The sequence below is a fragment of the Rhyacophila brunnea genome, unplaced genomic scaffold (assembly GCF_057557595.1).
Source record: "Rhyacophila brunnea isolate RB1 unplaced genomic scaffold, BYU_Rbru_1.0 scaffold_1, whole genome shotgun sequence".
Classification (NCBI taxonomy): domain Eukaryota; kingdom Metazoa; phylum Arthropoda; class Insecta; order Trichoptera; family Rhyacophilidae; genus Rhyacophila; species Rhyacophila brunnea.
This window is the reverse complement of record NW_028232751.1, coordinates 40,951,239-40,973,961: the sequence shown is the minus strand read 5'-3', so window position 1 is coordinate 40,973,961 and position 22,723 is coordinate 40,951,239. Positions and strand designations below refer to the sequence as shown.

The 22,723-nt window shown below is 34.6% G+C and overlaps 2 protein-coding genes across 3 annotated transcripts; both read left to right on the top strand.

The window, feature by feature from the left end:
- Positions 1-381: 381 nt before the first annotated feature.
- Positions 382-14,219, top strand: LOC147079784 (DNA (cytosine-5)-methyltransferase 1.L-like). Its single transcript, XM_085945624.1, is given in 5 exon segments — positions 382-480; positions 5,919-6,276; positions 9,082-9,289; positions 10,342-10,361; positions 11,014-14,219. Coding segments are annotated over 4 exon segments (2,637 nt in total). The 5' UTR covers positions 382-480; positions 5,919-5,981; the 3' UTR covers positions 13,128-14,219.
- LOC147079783 (ATP-binding cassette sub-family F member 2-like) lies at positions 9,151-21,992 on the top strand. Of its 2 annotated transcripts, XM_085944156.1 has the most exons (7): positions 9,151-9,289; positions 16,051-16,254; positions 16,813-17,019; positions 17,559-17,747; positions 18,546-18,689; positions 20,604-20,693; positions 20,857-21,992. In XM_085944156.1, exons 2-6 carry the CDS (start codon positions 16,080-16,082, stop codon positions 20,663-20,665), a joined length of 777 nt encoding a protein of 258 aa, XP_085800282.1. In that variant the 5' UTR covers positions 9,151-9,289; positions 16,051-16,079; the 3' UTR covers positions 20,666-20,693; positions 20,857-21,992. The 2 variants fall into 2 exon arrangements, with proteins under 2 accessions (XP_085800282.1, XP_085800274.1); XM_085944148.1 differs by having other exon boundaries at positions 20,604-21,992.
- Positions 21,993-22,723: the final 731 nt, after the last annotated feature.

Genomic DNA, 22,723 nt, shown 5'->3' with positions numbered 1-22,723 from the left:
TGCATATCTTCTGAAAGTCACTTTTTATAGGCGTTTGAAGCCCCCCTATACCAGAAGTAAGTATACCATTCTTTTGAAAAGTGAATATTTCTCACACAGATAGTTGTTACCAATTACAGATATAAATACCTGAGCATATGATGTTAATTGACCACAGTCATCACTTGAAAGACATTTACAGAATTCAAATCCAGACCGTACAAAACGAGGCCAGCGCTGAATTTTACCGATCACCGGACTATCTTATAAAAATCTTTTGGGTTTGTCGAAATGCACAGGAATCATTTCTAGCGACCCTGGCTTAGCGTTTTAAAACGTCAAAGGCTCTTAGTACCTATGTTAATGTTTGAAGTATATTGTCTTAATTATTCCAGAAGGTCCCGGCGATCTGCCAACCAAACAAACGGTAAACAGCTGACAATCACTGAGATGTTCGGCAAGAAGAGACTAAGAGAAAATGAAGAATCCACAGAGGATGTGGTGAGTTGAGTGGCTAAGCAAACGATTATTTAACATTAAATGTTTACCTTCTCTTGTAAAGACATCATTTTAATTATGAGATTTTTGTAATCGGCTATAGAAAAAATAATATAGTGCAAAGTTGTAATACCAAATTACACATAAAAGCCTGAATCCTCCATTAATAATTCCTCTAATCGACAGAATTAGGAAGAAAAATATTATGTCTAACTCGTGTGTTGTTTGTATTTAGTTCTAACTTTTAAATAAACGAAACCAAGTGAAATAGAAATTCTGAAAAAATGAACTGTTGTTTTGTCTCGACGAGGCTGGAAGGATAGAGAGTGGGTAGTCAGGAACCAGCCCATGTCCCAATCTAATTCGCCACCTTTTCACGCTATGTGTGTGTGCCCGTGAGATATTACATAAATATGACTCAGCGCTACTTGAACCTCACTTTTTAATTTATTCCGCATAAGGAACATATTTCCGATATTGAACGTTCCCTTATTGGCTGATTTAAACACGCGCGAAATCAACCAAGCTTTAAATAATATGAAACACGGACTTGGCGCTTTTTGTATAGGGATTCCAATCCCGGGCTATTTTCGATACCTATGAATCCCGGGATTGATAAACATAATCCCGGGATTTCGGGATTGATTTTTTTATCAATTTTTATGGAAAATAAAATAAAAGCGAAAATATAACAGAAAAAATACTTTTAATAAAAAATAGCTACATTAGAAATAAACTGAGTTTGAATAAAGTTTGATTTATACCCATGTGTAGGTGGCCGATTCATTTTATTTTTTCACATGAATTATTAAAAATAAGAAAGATTGGAAAAACATAATGCTTCGCACTTTTAACAAAGTAATTCTACCATGATATCATACATTTCACGGCAGTTTCATATTTGGCTGACTAATTAGATTATGAAGCGGAAAGGCCATAAGTACGCCATGATTATTTGCTTTACTATTTTAAATCTCGCTAATCCATTCATTATGTCTTTACTATCAGAAACAGCAATCGCATATTAAATTCACATTATTATTTTTATTACAATATTATTTACTCCATTAAACTTGTGTATTTCCAAGATTGAACGTATACAATATTAACAATAAATGTCTTAAATAGTATAAATTATACTAGATTTATTTTTGACCGATTTTATCAATGTTATTTGTAAATATAAAAATTTTATATTAACAACGGAAAAAAATGCCAATCCCGGGATTGTCAAATTGTAATCCCGAAATCCCGGGATCAGAATTTTGGCTCGGGATTGGATTCCCTAGGTGCGACGAAATTTCTGCCTCGCTGTTAATCGGAGAGCGAAAGTCGAGCCTTGAACACGTCAGTTTGTTTTGTGATGGCGACGGGGAAATTAATTCTTAAATCGTGTAAAGATGACTAAAAAACGTTACCCATCTACTTGAAAAAGAAAACATGTCAATGAATATATTATTATTATTATTGGTAATAGAACAATAAACATAACATTAAATGGACGCATGTTGACTTTTTATGACAAATTATGTTTTGTTCTGCGCGCGTCATTTGCACAATCTTCGCGTCGCGTAGTCACGATCGTTTTAGACCGTGCCCCAGTATAGCCTTAATTAATGCGCAACTTTAGTAAATCGCGGTAAAGAGGGATCACTTTGGCCAAATAGGTCTTGTCCAGAAATTGTGTACATATGCAGTTGATTTGATGATGAGCATTTAATGCAATTAACTTCACCAGCCTCCCACAATATTATATTATACTTTATAACAAAATTCGCATACAAGCAGTGGTGTAGTATCGGTGCATAAATGGCGACATTATTAATTATTTTTGTCCCTTCATTATTATAGTATTGGTATTGCCCACCAGCAAAAATCATCACTTTTCATCATCCTTTGTCACAAAATTGTACGTATACAGTTGGTCGTAACACGGTTCACATTTTGTTGCTGTATCGGAAATAGATGGCTAAAGTATTGAGATCAAATTCATGTCTAAATAAAACACTTAAAATTACGTAATAAAAACCAACCGAATACAATGGAACTACATAATAAAATAGGTAGGCAGTTAATTAGAAATACTATTATATCGTATATAATAATATGTAAGTGGTATAAATTCTGAATTGTTAAATAAAGTAGGTTAGCAAGTAAGTGGTCGTAAGTAGGGATTCCAATCCCGGGATCCCGAGCTATTTTCGATACCTATGAATCCCGGGATTGATAAACATAATCCCGGGATTTCGGGATGGATTTTTTTATCAATTTTTATGGAAAATAAAATAAAAGCGAAAATATAACAGAAAAAATACTTTTAATAAAAAATAACTACATTAGAAATAAACTGAGTTTGAATGAAGTTTAATTTATATCCATGTGCAGGTTGTCGATTCATTTTATTTTTTCACGTAAATTATTAAAAATGGAAAGATTGGAAAAAAACAATGCTTCGCACTTTTAATAAAGTAATTCCACCATGATATCATACGTTTTACGGCAGTTTCATATTTGTCTGACTAATTAGATTTATGAACCGGAAAGGCCATAAGTACGTCATGATTGTTTGCTTTAATATTTTAAATCTCGCTAATCCATTCATTAAGTCTTTACTATCAGAAACAGCAATCTCCTATTAAATTCACATTATTATTTCAATTACAATATTATTTACTCCGTTAAACTTGTGTATTTCCAAGATTGAACGTATACAATATTAACAATAAATGTCTTAAATTGTATAAATTATACTAGATTTATTTTTGACCGATTTTATCAATGTTATTTGTAAATATAAAAATTTTATATTAACAATGGAAAAAATGCCAATCCCGGGACCAGTCCCGGGATCCCGGGATTGTCAAATTGTAATCCCGAAATCCCGGGATCAGAATTTTGGCTTGGGATAGGATTCCCTATTTTTGTAATAAATCGAGACTTCAAATATTTTTTTTCGTAGGGTTTTGTCGCGTTTTGGAATTTATAGATCAATACATATTGTGTAAAATTATACAAAGAATACGTGCGTATTTTTTTCTCGGTTTTGACCAAATGTGGACTTATCGCCTTTTGGAATATAGATCAATACATATTGTGTAAAATTATACAAAGAATATGTGCGTATTTTTTTCTCGGTTTTGACCAAATGTGGACTTATCGCCTTTTGGAATTAGACGCCTCATATACGCACTTGTGGCATACATCCGGTTAATATTTAATCTCCCCGAATACGTGGTTGTAATTATAGTGAAACAAACCCTCCGGCATAAACCCATGCATATCAGTAGATACAACCAATTCTCATTGCAGTATTAGATTAAAATTACCATTTTCTTACCGAAGCAGAGCATATAGGTGGAAGATCAAAATAGTGGAGGTATCTGAACAATTTTTTTGGTGTGAGGAGGAATGGTTGTTAGCTGTTTCATAATATGTATTGTTGTGGTTGAAAAATGAATTATATTTACATAATTTTGATGTACATAATTATTGTCAGTCTATTATGTATAATTATTTCATTTTGGTGTATAATGTAATTTTAATGATTGAATACACTATTTAGTATTATTGAATAATATAATATGTGTAAGATTCTTGCATCTCTGATAAGTCTTAATCATTTCGAAAATCAATCCAAAAATTCCTTGTAATTTGTGTCCATACAATCAAAGACTTTTTGTAAATCTTATAAACACCAGGTATCATTATTTTGGAGTGTGTTTTCAGTTTTAATATTTTGAATTTTAAACTTCTATTTAAAACGGAAATGAGCCGGTTTCCACTGTCTCCTGCAAAATAAAGTTGTTTTGGATTTACAAGGCTCTATGTCTTTCACTTATTCTGCTAATGTTTCCACTTAAATATTGCGATTTTATATCTAATAGGCCGTCAATGAAATAGGCCAAAACGAACCGTTTATGACGGTCTCATCTTACGCTGGAACCATTTATTACCATAATTAAACTAGTCGAGCGTTCATACAGTTGCCTGCGAATTTGTATATTCGGATGCAGCTGTGTTTCATTATGCTCCATTTGAATAACAGTGTTCGGACATGCTCGTATATTTGAAACAAGTATTCCTTATATAAAAACAGAAGAATATTTTTGTCTATGGTCACTTTTTGATGTCTATGGGCGCTTAACTGTTGAATAAAAACGATAAATTTTCACATTTTGCTGCTAGATATCCCTACTGGTAGGTATAATGGCAATAAAAGATGTTAAACTCGCTATTACGTACTTACATATTTCTTTTATTTATCGATTTACATTACATTATGGCCGTATAATCCTAATGCCGAATAATTGCTATTGAATAAATATAATTATTACAATATTTATTTATAGGAAATCTCTTAACGTGAAAGGTAAACAAATAAAAGTAAATGGTATAATGGTCTTAATAGTATACCATTTATAATTATTATGCATACATCGATTCCAGCACAATCATGTGAATTGAGTTGTTAACAATATAATATTATTATGTTAGATTTTCATGAATCTGCGTCTGATGTAGGTATATTTACTAACGAGACTCTTGAATTCGAAAGCGTCGTCGCTTTTACGAAATTTGCGGCATTGTAGATTAGCTTCATCTACGAAAGCAAAGTTTAGTATAAATAAAGCAGTCATGATTGAATAAAATGAAGCACCAATTAATTATAGGATCAATTGTAAAATAGATAATACCATTAGACAATAATCAAAATAATTCATTGAATCATAATGAAACACGCAAGAAAACAAATACCTATGACAATATCAACAAACGTATTCTGTCAGTTGCAATCTGTCAAACATAGACTCTGCCAAATTTAGCAATCGGTTCGTTAAATTTATGGTAGAGGGGCATTCGGTGTTCGGATTCGGCGAGATACTTATATACAAAATTTCCATGACGCAATCATACGCTACATATCCAAAATTATGCAATTAAATCATACATAACTTTGAATATTTTATAAATAGAATAATATTTTTTATCTATTATAGTTGGGTTAGGCAGGGCATAATGAACTTAAAAATATTAACCAACAATATGTGTAATATGTATTCCTAATCCAATGAAAATAAATAAGTATGAATGAAAAATTTTTTTACAATTTTGTTGTATCGCCCAAAATATTATGGTTTGGTTGACGCAGGGCTTGGTAGATTTTTAAAAACTAATTCACACCATCTGTAAATTGTAGTTCAATAAAAACAAATACCTATGACTAACAAAGTTTAATGTGCACTATTTATGGCGAATCTTAACAGCCTACCTCCACCCTTCCCTACTGTAAGCAGTGTCTGCCACTATTACACTGCGGGCACTTCAAAGTATATGGTTCCAATTATACTGATTATATGAAAATTTATCTGATAACTTCATTATTATTTTTTTACCACCGTGATATAAACGTAATAATAATGTTGTAATGTCTATATTTTTAGAGGGTGGTCAAGCCTAAATTAGAGAGCGAAGAACCCGTCATTGAATCTGAATAGTGTGAACCGATGGACACCAAAGATGAGAAGGATATCGAGGTCGTTGAAAGTGGAAATGAAAAACAAAATGACAACATGGAAATATCACCGACTGAAGAATCTAAAGACGTCCCCAAGTTAGAGGATATTGATGACAATGACAATCTGAAGAATGATGACAGCATATCGATTGTGGAGATCAAGCGTTGTAAGTCGTGCTTCCAAGTGCTGGACGACCCCGACACCAAGGTCAACCAGGGCCATCCTCAGAATGCGGTTGAAGAATTCATCGCTCTCACCGACGAAAAGTTCATACTGACATCGGGTGAGTACAACAAATTGACTGGTCCAAAGCTGTGGACAACTTCAGATGAAGTTAATATTTGTTTACTAAAGAGGGACTTCTTACAAAATGCGTCTACAGATTTATTACATATTGCTCTGGTGCTTTACTGGGGGTAGTTAAGTTTGCCCATCATTTTCTTTATCATGTCCGATTTTCAATGGCTATGGAGTTAGCAAAAGCAGCACCATTTTCCTCATCTTGTAGGATCTCATTCAGTGGGTATTCATTGCATGAAAATAATATGTATGTTAATGTTTCATGTTTTGTATTAATTTCGTATATTCATCAGAGAGCCTCTGTTTCATCATATTTTATTGACTTGTGTGTGCTCTACCGTGGTTCTTAGCGTGTCTAGAAACTTGTACGTATGCAGTTTTTTGTATCATACTATCACCGGCCTTCTTGTGCTCTTAGGCGGAGATGACAGACCGTGATAATGTCATGGCCAAGAAGGCGGGGTTGGGATCAGTAACGCACGGTGTATTTTGTCAAGGCTGGTTTATTTTTATCGTATTTGCGATTTGGCGGGCTGCAGACGTGGTATCGCGAGCTTGGATGCTGGGACTTCGCATCCGAGGCGATGCTCGCTGTCCGGCGTCCGATGGGAGAGGATCGGGGCTTGCGGCTTGGCGTGCTGCCGATGTGGTCCTTTGTTTCCTGGAGATGCTTGAGAAGTCTGCCGACGCGGTCCTTTTGGCGGGAGATGTGTCTTGGCTTCGCGTCCGAGGCGAGCAGAGACGATGCTGGCTGTCCGGCGGCCAATCGAAGAGAGTGCTTTTCGCGCGTGTTCAACCATCAGATTCGGTGTCATCGCGCTCTCGGTCGCGAACCTCCCTGTTTTACCGACAGATTGACCAGTGGCGGCGCTATCGGTAGACCGCGTCTGTTTTGGCGGGAGCGCTGACGAATTCGAATTTTTGAGGAGGCGGGCTCTACTCGGCCGAGGGTTGCGAGAACCGTGAAGAGTAAACATAGGCTGTGGTGTAATGGGAAAGTTGATGGTTCGGTCCGCCCTTTGAGGTGGTCTCCTGTGGGAGACTTCCATCTGGTATCAATACTTCACCGTGAAATGTTGTATCAGAAATATATGGCCGTATATTAAAGACCGTCCAACCTCTTTGGGTCGTATAGTACTGACATACAATTCATTACAGGAAGCCAGCAGCAAACAAATTTTAAAAATAGCCGATATACTGGATTATTTGTTACGTTAGGTCTTCATTCTTGAATTCATGTGGTCCACTTCGGATGTAACGGTCAGAGACTTATAATGTATAATAATCATCACTATCCTAGAGTCAATCTACTCCTGGATGAGGGTTTCTACATCTTTCCACTTTTTTCGGTCCCTAGTTCGTCACTGCCATGTATATTCGTTGAACTTGATGGGTTCTGAGATACCCGGGGTTCCAGCGGCTAGCTCAAGTGTCCATCGAACCCCGGATTCACAAAAAAAGATATTTTAAATTGAGGAGAAATTAAATGAAACCACGTCTGTCTCGTGCGTAACTTGGTATTATCTTATATTTTACATTTTCTTTACACGTTTACATATTTTGTTTTAACAATAAGTTTCGCAGGTCCGTACATGTTGGAAAAGGGACGCTCACTACTTTCTTTTTTCTTTTTCAAACTCCGCGTACCTACGCCGTCCAACAAAAAGGACTCTCGTGATTGGCCAAATTTTATCGCGTGATGTTTTTGATTTGACGAATCACGAGGACCACTCCGGCGCAGGCGCGTGGAAATTTGAACGTTGCCGGCAAGCGCGGCAAAATTTATTATATTTGAATAAGTACTTATATTTAATCTTAAAATTATCTGTGTCATCCATCATCATTTATCTTAATTACACCTCCGCCCAGTAAGTGATTTTCACGCACCGGACGAAGGCCTTCATGAATAAAAAAAATAAAATAAAAAGCAAGGAATCAGATTAGATGTTTTGTGAAGCCGTTTCTAGAGGTCAGGGTTACGTTTCGACTTATGACTACTAAATGATTATTTTACACCGGGAGAAGCCTGCCTGTAACAGGGGTGTATCAGTTCATTGATTCAGTGGGTTGTAAGACAATGCCACGTAAAAGAAAGGCCTGCAGCAAAATAACCAAGTAGACTGTAAAATCTAGTATCAAAACCAGCGGTGATATACCATATTCTCCCATTGTGATTCTTCAGCTAAAACTTGACTGAGTTTATAATAAGAATGACAACAGTGATTATTGCTTTCGCAAAACCTAATACATAAGTTGATTATAAATCAATATGTATTTGAAAATACATACGTACATCCTTCGTTAGTGCGGCACCTGAGTCTGTATTTCGTTCACCATCAGCTATTAGATATCAGGTCCAGTACTCGGGTGAGGGCCAACATCAGGGTTTTCACGTGTCATATGTCGGAATATTACTTTTAGTTATGAAACATAAGTGTAGAATTTTACTGCGTCTTCTCAAATTTGTCACACTATTTCCTACTGCGCGATGGAAAGAGAAATCACGTCTTCTTTTTCTCTCACTCCTGTGGTAGGCCATAAGTTATGCAATACAAATCAAGTGATAAAAGTGATTAAAATAGCTTTCACGGAATCTGATCATGGAAATATGTAACGCTTCCCCTTCAAATTCTCAATGTAATCATATTATATTACAACTGAATGTGTATGCTTTTTGTGTACCTGTCTGTGGGCATAATATAGTGTGATCGATCAAAATTGTGAAACTCTTTCATGAATTTTTACAGATATTTATACTTCCTATTTTTAACATTTAGTTACATTTTAGGCAATGACGGCGACATAATGGAAAGGCCAGTGATGAACCTGACCGGTTTCTCTATTTACGATTTTGAGGGCCATGTTTGTCCCATCGATGTACATTTAATTGAGAGCGATGTTATGTTGTACGCGTCTGGTTATCTTAAAAGTATTTGCTGTGATACGACAGACATAGACACAGATTTTGTTCCTGTCATTGACCCTATCCACGAATGGTGAGTAACCAATTATTTGGACAATTATGTATTAATTATAGAGCAAACGAGGCTATTCTTTCATATTACTTAACATCCAAAAAGAGCTACATGTGATAAAACTGATAAATATATCACTTTAAGTATTCAGGCAGTTTATTATTACAATAAGTTAACCGTCTGAACTGTCAAAAAGTGCTATCTTTTAACAGCCCTCTCTCTTGGCTGTGTTAACTTTTAGAGCAAGATAGAGTACGTTAATTTTACATATTGAGAATTGTGATGAAAGATCCGATCCGTTTTGAAAAATAATTAAGTCACTGCCACCGCCTTAATTTATAATTCACTGTGAGCTGTCAAATATCGAGTGGCTAGTTCGTAGCAGCTAGTAGTAACATAATATTTGTTTTACTGCAATTACATTTGTGCTGCAATCGCAATGACGTGACTAATAAAATTGTTGGTTATGTTGATATTTTTGACGTTCTATACAAAAAAATTTGGTTCACGCATATCTGCCAGCCAAAATTTTCTATTATGAATTTACCAATTATTGTAGATAACTGTCGATAACCGCCTTCTGTATGGAATGCCTTCCGTGATAATTTGGACAAATGAAAATGACTGAAACATGCTAAAGTGCTACATAACTGTTAAGAATATCTGCGAGGGGATTTTTTAATTTCTTTAAATGTGTTGAACTTTCAATTCATGGTGTAAATGCATTGTATTAATAATTTTAATAAAACACAATTTTTTGTGCTTAATCCACTTTTTTTTATATTAAATAATTGTACCGGTTTCGTCCCCTCAGTCATTTTCAAGGGATTCTTGCCAAAATGGGGTTAATACATACCTAACTGTAAAGTTATCTTGCGGTACTATCTTCTAACAAAGTTTGACAAACAAGCTGCAGTACATATCCAATCGAAGTCAATTTTATTTATTTACACGAGCGAACATTACAAATTACAGATTCAAGACTTTCATAAGATGTCATGGAAAATATAAAGAAAAAATAGTAACTAAATAAAAAAATATACAGAACTAAAGTATTAAATGTTATGTGTAAGGGAGTACGAGTTAGCTGAGTGTACTCTTAATTTATAAAACAATGTCCATCTGAACTCTCTCTCACATAAGTGGAACATCAAACTCAAACAAAAATCTCTTATTTTAAGACTACAGTGTGTAAGCACACTTACGAGGTAGGTAGTTGTTTAAATCCACGGATAGTTTCCATACAGCTTCAAGCACTGGCGGCCTTAAGCCCGAAAACGGGGTAGGTGAATTTTGAATATATTATTTTAATTTGCCTTTTCGTTGTATACTTAAAAGACGTATAGCAAATTGGCTTTTTATATGTTATAGAAGAAGTGCTAGAAATTGTTATAGGTAGGTACTTACCCTTAAAAAAATGTCCATTTTTCACATTGCCAACCCTTCATTAACCGAAATTGCACCCAACATGTTATAATTTTTTGTAAATTAGGTCAAAAACCAAACTTTGTGTGTATTTATATACCTAATAACTGTACCTAATACTATTTAAGTACATAAGATTAAAATAATCAAACACTTTTTATATTTCCACTGATCTTATTAGAAGGTAATTTTTATGATTAATATAGCAGATAATATTTTAATCGGTAACTTTTATACAATGCTTTAATACAGAGAATGCAGTCGATGGGTTTTACTCAAAGCTTTGATTTAAACTGAACTACAATTAATAATATATGAAACAAAGATACATTACAAGAAGAAAACCGCTACGCCTGGGTGGACTAAAGCTACGACAACCGCTTTAGTGAGAGATACTTTTGAGAAATTCTTTTCGGAGCAGTTGGATAAACAGGTGGAGAAGGATTTAGTCATCAGAAGAAAGCGGTGCGGAGTTTGTGATGCGTGTCAGTTGCCCGATTGCGGACAATGCAATGCGTGCAAAGCCATGTCTAAATACGGTGGATCGGGTAAGACTAAAAAAGCATGCATACAACGGAACTGTCCCAATATGGCTGTCGAACAGGCGGAGGAATCGGAACCGGAAGATGAGGATGATTTATTGGAAACAGATAATAAAGACAAAGCTAAAGACAATATCCCTGTCAAGTTCACAGGCGCCGGAGTCAAGAATATCTGCTGGATAGGAGAACCAATTAAAACTGAACTGAACAAGACCTATTATGAAAGTGTTGCCATTGATAATTTCGTCGTGAAGAAAGGCGATTTTGTAATGGTTGAGACTCAGTCACCCAACGTACCGTATTTAATTACGAAGATAACATGCTTGTGGAAAGATACTATGAATATTCGAGCTGGATACTTCCATGCTCAGACATTCACTCGAGCACGCGATACTGTTTTGGGGGAGAGCAGTGATCCGCGGGAAATATTTTTATCAGACAAGTGCTGCAACGGTGCACCGTTGTCTTCGATCATCCGAGTCGCTAACGTTATCAAGAAAGAAGTCAGCGCAGATTGGTTTGATCTCGGTAACAAAGATTTTAAAGACGATATGGATGAATACGATGAGAAGTCGTTCTTCTATCAGAAAATATACAACAAAGTTACGGCTAGATTTGAAGATCTACCGTTCGATCCACCGTGTAAGAATGAGTCCAGAACACATAGATAGTGCCCGTCTTGTGTTAGAAAAATCAACTTACATCTTTATAACAATCCCACTGTCGTTGATAAAGTCGTAGATTCAAAGTTAAATATCCCTAATCGTCACGAGTGGACTGTCGTTCGCTGGAGGGGGTTTGATTACAAACGAGGAGAAGTCGTATTCCTCATGCCAGAAACTTTCCGATTTAAGAATTACCAAGCTAGTAATATTGAAAAAAAATGCAAGCCCGAAAAGGTCGATGAATCAATCTACACAAAGTATTACAGAAAAAGCGATTCGAACATGCGAGGATCCAATACGGACACAAAGGAGCCTTTCTGTGTCGGATACATTGACGCTGTTCTGGCCAAAGAAGACGGACCTATCGTTATTCCGCAGAATATGTATTTGAAACTTAACATTATGTATCGACCGGAGAATACTTGTAAAGCGAACCGTCACGAAGACGATCTCAATTTGTTATATTGGTCTGACAGACAGATTGAAGTCTCGTTTTCGAAAGTCATAGGTCCCTGCACATTGACTTATGTTGACAATTTACCGACGTTTATTACAGCATTGGAATGGTCTTTGCAAGATTTAAACAGGTTCTATTTTAAACTAGCTTTCGATAATCAGACTGAAAAGATAACAAATGTTCCAGAATGCACCGTAGGTGTGGGAAATCCCGGCAATAAAAAGCTCAAATCAAAAGGCAAAGGTAAAGGAAAGTGTAGTGTCTCCGTGAGTGAACCTGAAGAAGTTAAAGTGAGACCGCTGAGAGCTCTAGATGTCTTCGCTGGCTGTGGAGGATTATCAGAAGGTCTGCATCAAGCCGGCATCGTTACCAGTTGTTGGGCCATCGAACAGATGGCCAACGCGGCCAGAGCTTTCCAGCTCAATAACCTGAAATGTACTGTGTACACTGAAGACTGTAACGCTTTATTGAAAAGCGCCATGGAAGGCGGCAGTCACAGTGCCGAAGGATTAGCTTTGCCGGCTCGAGGAGAAGTCGAGCTCCTTTGCGGAGGTCCTCCATGCCAGGGTTTCTCCGGAATGAATCATTTCAATTCGCGCGAGTATTCTAACTTTAAAAACTCCCTCGTGGCGACGTACCTCTCGTACTGTGACTATTACCGTCCAAAATATTTCATTCTCGAAAATGTCCGCAACTTTGCCGCTTTCAAAAAAGGTATGGTGCTAAAAATGACCCTGCGTTATCTGTTACAAATCGGTAAAGATGAGTGATTTCGGTCCTTGACTTAATAGGTAGGTGATAAAAGTTTTTACCTATTTTATTGTATTGATTTGTTATATAAGTTAAAGTTAATAGTATTCATTGTCAGTGTATATTTGCCTTTTGGTGAGTGTACACAGTACCTGAAGATGCCGAAAGGCGAAACCCGGGTCGCAAAAAAAGACTCAAATGGAGTAGTACAAAATTTAAATCGATTAGAATTTGACAATCTATGTTTGAGCTAAAAGTAAGGCTAGTTGCTATTATTAGAATAAAATGCATGGAAAAGGGGGCGACTCTGAAATTGGTTCTGTTTTGATAAAATGGATGGAAAATCTTCCAGCTGAAGTCAAAAAAGTCTCACTGTTTTCTGATACACGTGGTGACCAGAACCGCAACAAAAATATTGCTGCTATATTTTTGTTCACAGTAATCAAACATCCTAAGATCCATTCATACCATTGAAAACATTTTTTTAGAATCTAGCCATTACTTTATGGAATGTGATAGCATGCATTCTGCGATAGAGCGGGAAAGTAAGAACAAGTCCGTCTATGGTCTATGGAATGAGTGGTTGGTTGGAAATATTTAGAAATGCGAAAGAAAGAACCAGAGCCATAGCGTGTTGAAGAAATGAAGCTCGAAGACATGATTGATTTTGAATGGTTGTTAAATCAGATAATAAAAAATCGATTTAAGGATGAAAATGGTGAGAATATAAGAAGATTAAGGGTGTGCGATTCAACCAAAAACTACCGGGTATTATCCAGTTTAGATATGGCCACCGGAATGAATATAAGAATTTACAAATATGTGGACATGGGAACTTTGAAATACCACCAGCAATAAAAAAGGCATATAATAAAATATTGACCATAAGTGTGCAAAAAAAAATAACCACTGGAAACTTTGCACTTCAAACAATATTCCAGAGGAATACCTCGGCTGGTATGCACAACTACCAGTGTCTAGAAATGTTCCTCAGAATGATAATCTGATGAATGAAAACGAATCAGAAGAAGAATAATTGTTAATGTGAATGAGGTCTATGTATAAGACGTATAATCATGGGCGGCTGGCTGCTTGGGTCAAATAGTCAATGACCTCCCAAAAATAAATATCTTACAATCTATATACATTATACAATGTCAATTATCTCCTATATATTATTATTCTACGCCTCTTTCTGTTTTGGCGAGCGATTGTAACGTGACGCACGCTAATTTATATGTACATGTATCTAACCACCATACACACACACGTATCTCAACTCTCACAAGCGTTTCTCGGTCAATTTCATGAACGCCAAGATTCATATTTCTTAATAATATTTCTTTCTCTCTCATTTCCCATATTGTTTTATCGCTGCATACACTAAATTTTGGTCATTGCTGAAAACGAGACAGCTATACTATTTTCAATATGTAAAATGAAACAGAATGATATAAATTTTTCCTTAAATATTTCAAGAGTTTTGTTCTGTGGTTTCAAGGTCTCATTTGTGTGACAAACCTTTTTATTCTTATTTGTTGTCGCTTATTATTTCAAACTGACCATTGTTGTCTGAAAGTTTCATATGTTATTAATTGTAGTTCAGTTTAAATCTAACCTTTGAGTAAAACCCATCGACTGCATTTTCTGTATTAAACCATTGTATACAAGTTTCCGATTAAAATTTAATCTGCTATATTAATCATAAAGTTACCTTCTAATAAGATCAGTGGAAATATAAAAAGTGTTTATATATAAATGATCCCGCCATTCCATAACACTAGGAAATACATAAATAACGGAGTTTTTATCAAATGTGTTTGATTGTTTTAATCTTATGTTCTTAAATAGTATTAAGTACAACAGTTATTAGGTGTATAAATAGACACACAAAGTTTGGTTTTTGACCTAATTTACAAAAAATTATAACGTGTTGGGTGCAATTTCGGTTAACGATGAGTTGACAACGTGAAAAATGGAATTTTTTTTAAGGGTAAGTAACCTACATATAAAAATTTCTAGTACTTCTTCTATAATGTATAAAAAGCTAATTTGCAATACGTCTTTTAGGTATACAACGAAAAGGCAAATTAAAATAATATATTCAAAATTGACCTACCCCGTTGTCAGGCTTAAGGCCGCTATTGCGTATAATATGTAAATGGACAAGATTATTTCAGTTAAATACAGTACTTATATAATTCTTTTCTGACGTGTTTTATTGATATGATCATTCAAGATAAAAACTCACCATTTGAATAATGTCATACATTGAATGTGTATGGAAAAACTAACCAAGTACGAAAAACAGTTTTTCTTGATTTTTTTATAAGGAAGGTTACATGTTTTAAATGTAATGAACATAAATATAAAAATAATCAATCAAACAAATAAACCGTTTCCTTCTATGTATTTTCGTTTTTAATGAGAGCAATTTAAAATTTTCAAAAAATTTTAAAGTCGATTATCTCAGGATTTTCCTCATGTTGGTTGGTGAGTTCTTCCTTGAGGGCGACGATATGATCTTAGGATCAACATAGATAAAATGTATGGGAAACATGATTTAGAAAATTATATAAGTATCTCTGTAAATGTGAATTTCTATAAGTGTATTTTTTAAGTGCATAAATCAAAGTAAATATGTTGAAAAATTGACATAGTGATGTTTAAATAAGAAATTAGTGTCACCCAAGCTATTTTAAAGAAATTATTATAGGGGCGGGGTTCTCTATTTAAATTACTTTAACAAATAGGTCTTAAGTGGCATATTTCCTTTTGAAAATTATGTGCATGTGATTGACAACGGCAATCCCAGAGCTGCCCGCTCATTCATTATTCATATACTCGTATTTGTAAAGACCTCCTAAAATGTATTACCGTGAAGTGTTTGCGATCTACTCGTTATAACTAAAATCTTTATATTATACTTTCAATTATTTTAAGTCCACATTAAGTCCACAATTTTCACCAAAATGCCGTCCGATGCAAAAAAGCGGGAACAACAGAAGAAGAAAGATGCAGCGAAGGCTCGTGGTGGGAAAGAGGGAGGAAAGGGGGCATCAGAAGATGGATACGATAAGGAATCTTCTCCAACCACCAACGGAACTTCAGGGGAGAATGGAAAAGAGAAAGAAATGACTGCCGAAGGTAGGTCTTCAAATTTATTCGAACTGAATACTTACACAATGTCTAGGTTTAAAGCAAGTAGTTGTACTATGCCACTTATACTTATCCAATGTATTGTCCTGTAATTTGGCATTCTCTACAACAGAATGTTAATTGTAAACTGAACAAATATAAAACAATCGTTTAAAGTTCACTCTGTGTTTGCTGTATTGGGAACGCTTGAAAGTATTTATTCCCCTATGTCTTCACAAATTTGACTGCATTGATTGACATAAAATTAGTAAACCGTCTTGATTATGGTTCATATCTCAAAAAATGGCCTTCATGGAGCAGAGGTATAAACGTTCTTTTGATCCATGTCGTTTTAGATCCCGTTGCCAAAATAATATATACTTTCTCGTCAATAAATGAATGTTTGGATTCAAAGGGGGGGGCAATTTGTTAAGTGAAGGACTATGAAGTCTTAAAAACACTAATAAAATAGAGAATATTGTCATGGACCTCTGCATGCTCAACAACTTGCTGATGGCTCAATTAAAATATTGATGGATAAAATAAAACATAATCTTTTGGTTACAGAAATTCTGTGCCTGAAGCTTGAAGCTGAAGCAAAAATGAACTCCGAGGCTCGGTCGTGCACTGCTTCCTTGGCAGTGCACCCCCGTTCTAGGTATGTCGAAATTGCCAACTTTTCGGTGACATTCTTTGGAAGTGAACTTCTTCAAGATACGCTATTGGAACTTAATTGCGGTTGGCGATATGAACTTCTTGGTCTAAATGGAAGTGGTAAGATTTGCAATCTTCTCGTTATCAACATTTAGTGATGACTAGTAAAAAAATAATTATGAAATTCTGATGTATTGCATATTGTTTATTATAATATTGCATGTTTTTTTCTCCGAGTGCCTAAGCGAAGCTTAGCGATTCTGGTCAATATGTTTATCAACCATTCTTTTATTTATAGAAATGATATTGCATTTTGCGTATGTAATATGTTGCAATGAAACTAATATGTAAGATTCATAAAATTTAATTGTCTACAAGCATACAATTTAATAAATCTATATTTTAGCATATTAATTGGAAATACCTAGCTATAATATATAAATACATACACAGACAAATATTCAGTAAATATAGTTGACTTCATTGCGAGTGGTCTATATTTCAACATTTTTGAATTGCTTTTAATATGTATATATGTACCCATTTAGTTAAATACGCATGATTCTGATCGCCCAGCGAATGTATTGATATTTTATGTAAAGATTGCGAGCTTTTAGATGAACTTATTTCTTAGGATGTGTTCTCTATTATTTTTACAGGGAAATCATCCCTCCTGAGTGTTCTTGGAAACAGAGAAGTGCTGATTCCAGCACATATTGATATTTTCCATCTCACCAGAGAGATGCCAACCTCTGATAAATCGGCACTGCAATGCGTAATGGAAGTAGATGAGGAACGTATTAAGCTTGAAAAGTTAGCTGAAGAATTAGCACATTACGAGGATGATGGTAAGTTTGAATTGCTTTATTATTCAACATTATATAATTTAGAAAAACACTTTCTGAGAGAGTATATTATAACCAATAGAAAAAATCTTTTTTGAAAAAAGTAAGCCACCCGGCCGGGAATCGAGCCCTGCATCTCCACGGGTAAACGCCCCAATCGTCGCATTTATCCAATATGCTACGGTGTGACATACTAATAGCGACAAATTTTAGCTATTGGTCATTTTAATACCTACTCATCGCCGCTCTTCGAAATCTTAACTTGCTTGGAATTAACTTGCTACGGCTCATCCATTGTTTGGATGCTTACAATCAATCAGTCTGACTGTGGTTATTGTAATAAATAATTAAGCATTGCAGCTAAACTACTCGCAGACTAGGTCAAGGGTAACAGATAAAGATAGCAAATGAAAAATCTTATTTCGTAATTATTAATTTATTTAACATACATCAGCCTTAATCGATTCAAGCTTATTTTATTCCTATTAGACTCGTTCCCTGCGTTGCCCCATAATTCCTTGGAACTGAACTATTTCATCGATCCAGTGGCCCATCTACATTTTGTGCAATTTTCCCTCTACCATAAACAATATTTTGTAACATTTTAAAATCAATACAATATTGTTAATTTTGACTTCAATCCATTGTAATTTTTTTAATTTGGGGGCTCGTTATATGCATGCGTGCACTTTGAGTACCAGTAAATTTGTTCTGGATAGAAACTTCTCTTCAAAATGATTGGTGTATATAATTTTAATACATTTCAATTATTGTTATAATTATTTTTTCATTGCATTACAGAGGCGCAAGAACAGTTAATGGATGTATATGAAAGATTAGACAATATTAGTGCTGACACTGCTGAAGCTAGCGCTGCTCATATTCTTCACGGTCTCGGTTTTACCACACAGATGCAACTTCAACCCACCAAGGACTTCTCTGGAGGTAAATAGTTTTAAATCGTTGACATTCGTTTTTAATTGCATTTCGTAGGCGTAAGTACAGTAAGGCCTTTCGCTCACGGAGAAACTAAAATTTTGAAACTGAGTAATTCCAATCATGCCGTGAACGAGCCGCCATTGAAATACATTAGCTAGATACTGGCTGGAATTCAGTTTCAGTCTTGTCTTTTTTGAGTATTCTCGTGAGCGGAAGGCCTTAGACATAATTTTTGTCATTTTAAGTATGCATTATACTGCCGTACTAAGCACATATTTTATAATAATTAAAGTAAATAAATACATTGAATAGTTTTTAATTTATATATCATCAATCTTATTAAATTTCCATTTCTATCACATTTTGTACGGCTACCCGAAGAAATATTTCACAGTCAGACGATTTCATAATACTCCCATTTCACTATTACTTATTTAGAACTACATAATATGATACTAATTAGAAATACCATAACAATAGCTGAGTATATTTTTCTTTCATGCAAAAATATCACAATAATTAATAAATAATTATTTATCTCACCGAGATTTACTTGCCTTCAAATATTTTGAGATCAATTATATATTAATAAATATTATCACAGTCCTATTTGAAGGAAGATATTTAAATAAAAAAAAATTATCTTAAAGATAAAAGAAAAAACAAAAATTGGCAGTGAATTGATGTAATATCATTAAAATTTTGCATTTATCTTATTCGAGACATTTTTAAAGCAATATATAACATAGAACCTATTGGAAGAAGCTCTCAAAAATTACAAACGAATTAACAGTGGTCTATGTAGGGATTGCAATACCGGTATTTCGAAACCAGTATTCCAGTATTTATCAATACTGAAATACCGGTTTTAAAAATCCAAAATACCGGAATTTTCGGTATTAAGAAACCACACTTGTTTACGTTTTTAAAGATGAATTTAATGTTATATCTTCATTACTTTGTACTGCATTGCCTAATAAATTGAATGTATAAGTTATGTGGTGCTAAAATGCAAATATATTGACTGAATCCAACAGAAGTGAAATAATAATAAAACAAAATGCATCAAAAAGTATACATATTTATAAAGTTGTCGCGATAAATTAACATAATATTATTTCGACACAGAAAACATCCGTTATAATATTGCTCAATTATTCTTTAATAAAATTAAGTGTTGAATTTTGAAGAAGCTTTTCCTGCAGTCGCACGTATTTGCACTTAATGAACAAGCCTTTTTGGGGGCTTTCGTTAAAATTATCAATATATTCAAAATATTTGTAAAAATCACCAGTTCTACAATATTACGATCAATACATATTTCTAAATGTCAACATAATAAATGAGGTTGGTAGGTAGGTTTTAGCTGTAAAATAATGTTTTAAAGAGATTTTAATAACTTACTTACATATATTTTATAATATCTACTTACTTCTGTTTCTATATGTTTTAACGAATACCGGTATTCAATAAGAAATACCGTATAATATTGATATTTTCATTCGGTATTGCAATCTCTAGGTCTATGGTAAAAGACTAATGTAATACAGATACAGACCTAAGCACATCGATATATATATAGTATCGTTTGAATAAATAATGTAACAAATGTTACGAGATTGCCAAATGTTTCAGTTTTGTCACAACAGTTAATACGTGACCAGATCATCAAAAGTTTAGATTTGGTATACTATAGATAATAAAACAATTAATAAATATAAAGCTGCCATATGCACATGAACAATAATCAGTCAGATTTGCATATCGCCCCAAGTCGTAAACAATACACCTATACCAGTAAATAAACTTTATCGAAAACAAAATTAAATTTTTCAAAAGACAAAAACAATATAGAACTAGACCTAATCATAATCACAACAGATGAGGAGGGTGGGAATCAATTTTCATTATTCTTTCCAGAATCATCATCCTTCTTTTGGGAATCATCGTCATCCTTTTTGGGGTCACGTTGGCTTCTATAAATCATTTTGATAAATATCAATAAAACAGGTATTTATTTCTTACTCGTATTGTGTCAGCATAATGTGTACATCATATAACTTTGATATTCATCAATGAACACTCCGCTAATTGTTATTGAAATATTAGTCTATTGTAAAATTTAGATAGTGATATCACGGCATATCTGAATATGTCTCTATTGCTATTGTAGACAATAATCTATATCAAATCATCCTGGAAAAATCATGAAGATGTGCCACTCCGTGTTATGTTCAAAATGAACATAACTAACTTTCATACCTCTGGCAACCCCGACGATTATCTATGGTCACGTTGATGGAGCGTACGCGATTTGACAGATGTCGCTGATGGAATTTCCGGCAACAACGGACGTCGCGAGGTGTGGAACAAGCAACTTGGCTTTTTGATTCTGACTGTCATCTAGTATAGTCGTGCTCCGCTTGAGTTTTACCCAACATTTATAATGGACATCACTTAACGGAGCACGATTGCAGCCGCAGTGTTTGAAGCCTCTGATCGTTCCAGTTTGGTATTTTAAAACTATTATTATTTGATTCACTACTCTTCCAATGTTTCTTTTCAAACTTAGCTGCTTGCATTTATTTTAGTATTTCCAAATTTCAATATCGAGCCGCTTAATAACCTTTTAATGTATTTCTAATTTCTTGCTTTTGCCATAATATAGTTTCTGTCAAGTATATAAATTGCGCTTTTATTTATTGTTCCCACTTTATTCCACACTGTTAAATAATTATAATCTTTCACGGTCTCAAGATCGTGTGGCGTCCAGGACTTTATTATGTACATCTTTAACCATGGATTGCACGTGCCTTCAGCCGTGTAATCCCTTCTTGTTTTCTAATTAAATTTTACAGTTGTCAGTTGCGAGGTTGCGGAAGTAATTATTGTTCCGCTTGAGAAAGATCAGGTAACTCACGGCCCTTCCTTGTGTCTCATGTCTCATGCTCTCTTTGCTTTTAACTCTACTTTATTCCATCCTATTTAGAACTTCTTTTATTTTGTGATTGTGAAGACAAAGATCACAATCACAAAATACTATCATCCGTTATAACTATTTATGTAACATAACTAATTTAGAGACAATATCGGCTCTACAATCTGTTGTGGATCTTGGCCACTTCACAAAGAGGTTTTTACAGAGAAGAGAAAAGTTAACACATATAAGAATTTAACTGGTAAACAAATCCTACAATTGGTTTACAGTAATTTCAGATCGAGACTCCTCTTGCAGAAAACTAAAATAAAGCTATACAAAACTCTTCTCAGGCATGTATTGATCTATGGATTGGAATGGTGGGCCTTACCAAAAAAAAAAAACTATTACAAAGTGTCTTCGGAGGTGTATAAGACAAAACGTGATGAGGAATGTAGGGGAAAAAAAGAACTTACTCTATTTTTAATATTTCCTGTTCTACTTTGTGTAGCTCAATTTGTACTTCTGTTAGAATAACCACTGCCGTCTGACGAGATTCAATTCGCGCTTCAAGTTCTGCCAGAAAATGCAGCTCTTGTTGCTTAAGAAGAAAGTCATCAGATAAAATGAAAACATTCATGAGATGAAATTTTTGATAGATATTAATATTACTATATTTTTTTTGACCATGTCCGATTCTAATAAGATCATATAAGCCTCCAGGGAGTGGAGGTTTGTATTAACAGAATATTGTTTTTACGAGAAATGGGTGTTACCCAATTGAGCCCATATCCGGGAAACGAGCGTTATCGCGATAATGCTGTTTTTTCGTAAATCGATTTAACATACACCTATGCATGCACTCACCAAATATAACAATAGGTGGCAGTAGACAGTCCAAACTGACCACGCGTTGCACGCTGTTTATCCGTATATCATAATATCTATGCCGTACATGACATACAGTCCAACCAAATTATCTGAATAATGGTTTTCAACTGTGGTTCCCACATCAATTCTTCAGATAAATTTGCGGCACTGTACACACTTCATGCTTACGGACGTTCGCGGCATTTCCATTTGTTATTGCGATACATATGGATACCTATACAATGGCAAGGTT